At 42.8% G+C, this 2,375-nt stretch overlaps 1 protein-coding gene across 1 annotated transcript; it reads left to right on the forward strand.

The window, feature by feature from the left end:
- Positions 1-984: 984 nt before the first annotated feature.
- On the forward strand, positions 985-1,474 carry LOC114104796 (protein tyrosine phosphatase type IVA 2-like). Its single transcript, XM_027951006.2, has 2 exons — positions 985-1,107; positions 1,201-1,474. Exons 1-2 carry the CDS (start codon positions 1,013-1,015, stop codon positions 1,472-1,474), a joined length of 369 nt encoding a protein of 122 aa, XP_027806807.2. The 5' UTR covers positions 985-1,012.
- The last annotated feature ends 901 nt before the right edge of the window (positions 1,475-2,375 follow it).

Raw genomic sequence — 2,375 nt, forward strand, 5'->3', positions numbered from 1 at the left:
TCCATAGGCGAGACCCCTCAAACCTGGGTGTCAGGGGGAGCTCCCAGCAACATCCATGGTCGAGGGGACTCCCCCCTCCAGGGGTGATATCCCTCGAACCTGGTTGTCGGGGGGAGTTCCCACCACACCCAGGGTCGAGGGAACACCCCCTCCAGGGGCTTGATCCCCCGAATCTGGGTGTCAGGGGGAGCTTCTGTCCTGATTCTCAAAGCGGCGGCAGCGGCGGCATCAGGAGAGGCAGCAGCAGCCGCAGCAGCGCCACAGCAGCGGCAGCAAGATTGACTCTTGGACACACGTTGCTGCTGCTGCCAGGCCTGGCTGGGTATTGTGCGCCCAGGCTGGTGGACTGTAGTCGCAGCCTCTGCCGCCGCCACTGAGGTGACTGAGGAGAGAGGCACCTCCACGCTTGCGCCGCCGCCAGACTTCAGTGCCCAGTCCCCAACTCACCAGCGTTTTTCATTGGAATATACCTTGCACATTTATGACGATTCTGAGCGTGAGGGCAGACTTCTGCCAGGCTCAGCACAGCGTTGTGCCATAATTAACATTGCCTTTAAGACTCTGGACACCGAGGCTGACCTCAGAAATACTTGACTTTTTTTTTTTAATAGCAAGCATATTTTTTAATGACTCCAGCAAATTAAGCATTAAGTAAGCAAAAGTGGAAAAGGACCTACACTTTTAATGTGTCTCACTTGTGCCTAAATGTAGTAAAGGCTGCTTGTGTTTTGTATGTAGTTGGATTTTTTTGGACTCTGAAAGAATCCATCTGCAGACCTTGAGGCCCAAGTTAAATTTGGATTGGTGTGTATTCTAAATACTTCTGCTTATCTTGAAGAGGAAAGCTTCATAAAAAATACACAAGTTGAATGGAGAAAATATTGATTGATAATAGGCATTTTAGTGGTCTTTTTAAAATGTTTTCTGCTGTGGAACATTTCAAGATTTATTTGTTTTTTCAATTTTCCCCACCATACTCACACACGCACACTCACACTTTGTATTTGCCATAATGAACCGTCCAGCCCCTGTGGAGATCTCCTATGAGAACATGCGTTTTCTGATAACTCACAATCCTACCAATGCAACTCTCAACATGTTCACAGAGGAACTTAAGAAGTATGGAGTGACAACTTTGGTTTGAGTTTGGGATGCTACATATGATAAATCTCCAGTAGAAAAAGAAGAAATCTACATTCTAGATTGGCCATTTGATGATGGAGCTCAACCCCCTAATCAGATAGTAGATGATTGGCTGAACCTGTTAAAAACCAAATTCTGTGAAGAGCCAGGTTGCTGTGTTGCAGTGCGTTGTGTTGCAGGATTGGGAAGGACACCTGTGCTGGTTGCACTTGCTTTGATTGAATATGGAATGAAGTGTGAAGATGCAATTCAGTTTATAAGACAAAAAAGAAGGGGAGCATTAAATTCCAAACAGTTGCTTTACTTGGAGAAATATAGACCTAAATTGTGATTATGCTTCAGAGATACCAATGGGCATTGTATTTCGTTCAGTAGAAAGAAATACAAAGGAAGGCTTATGTGATTGTGCATTTAGAGGGAACTCTTGGTACCTGGAAATGTGAATCTGTAATTTTACCTGTGTCATTGAAGTAGTGATGGATTCAGTACTCCTCAACCACTCTTCTTAACAATTAGGAAAAAGTAAACAAATAAGAAATCCCTCTACAACATGAATAAAATGTTTAAGAAAAGAAAATGGAAAAAATAAAAATAAAAACAAATTTAACCAAAATGATTTAATTCACTTGTTTTGACAAAGAATAATACACTCAGCAATTTACCAGGATGCCGAAAGAGTTTATCCCATGTTCTTGAATGTATTCAGTGTTGGGAGTAGCCCAGGCTCCAAAGACTAACTTCCCCATCCTTCGCAGAAGAGCCTTCCAATGGTGAGCCCTGCTAGCTCACATGATCCTTACCCACCAATCAGACTATCCCTGCTGGCTCACATGATCCTTACCCACCAATCAGACCAGCCCTGCTGACTCACATGATCCTTACCCACCAATCAGAAAGCACTCCATGCCAACTGTCAAACCATTCTGTCATAACTGCCAAACAACCCCTGGCTCTATAAATATGCAGAGCTGTTTCTCAATAAATGGGCATTTTCTCTGACATCTGAGCCTTGTTTGTTCTTTCAAATTTAACCAAAATGTTTTAATTCACTTGTTTTGACAAAGGATAACACACTCAGCAATTTACCAGTAAGCCAAAAGAGTTTATCCCATATTCTTGAATGTATTCAGGTTCTTGACACTTCTCAGAAATTTGATATCTTCTGGCTAGTAGAGTGTGAAATGCATATAGTCATATGTGTAAATTTAGTGTACAAAAGTATAAATTTTGAA

The sequence above is a fragment of the Marmota flaviventris genome, chromosome 3, assembly GCF_047511675.1.
Source record: "Marmota flaviventris isolate mMarFla1 chromosome 3, mMarFla1.hap1, whole genome shotgun sequence".
In the NCBI taxonomy this organism is placed as follows: domain Eukaryota; kingdom Metazoa; phylum Chordata; class Mammalia; order Rodentia; family Sciuridae; genus Marmota; species Marmota flaviventris.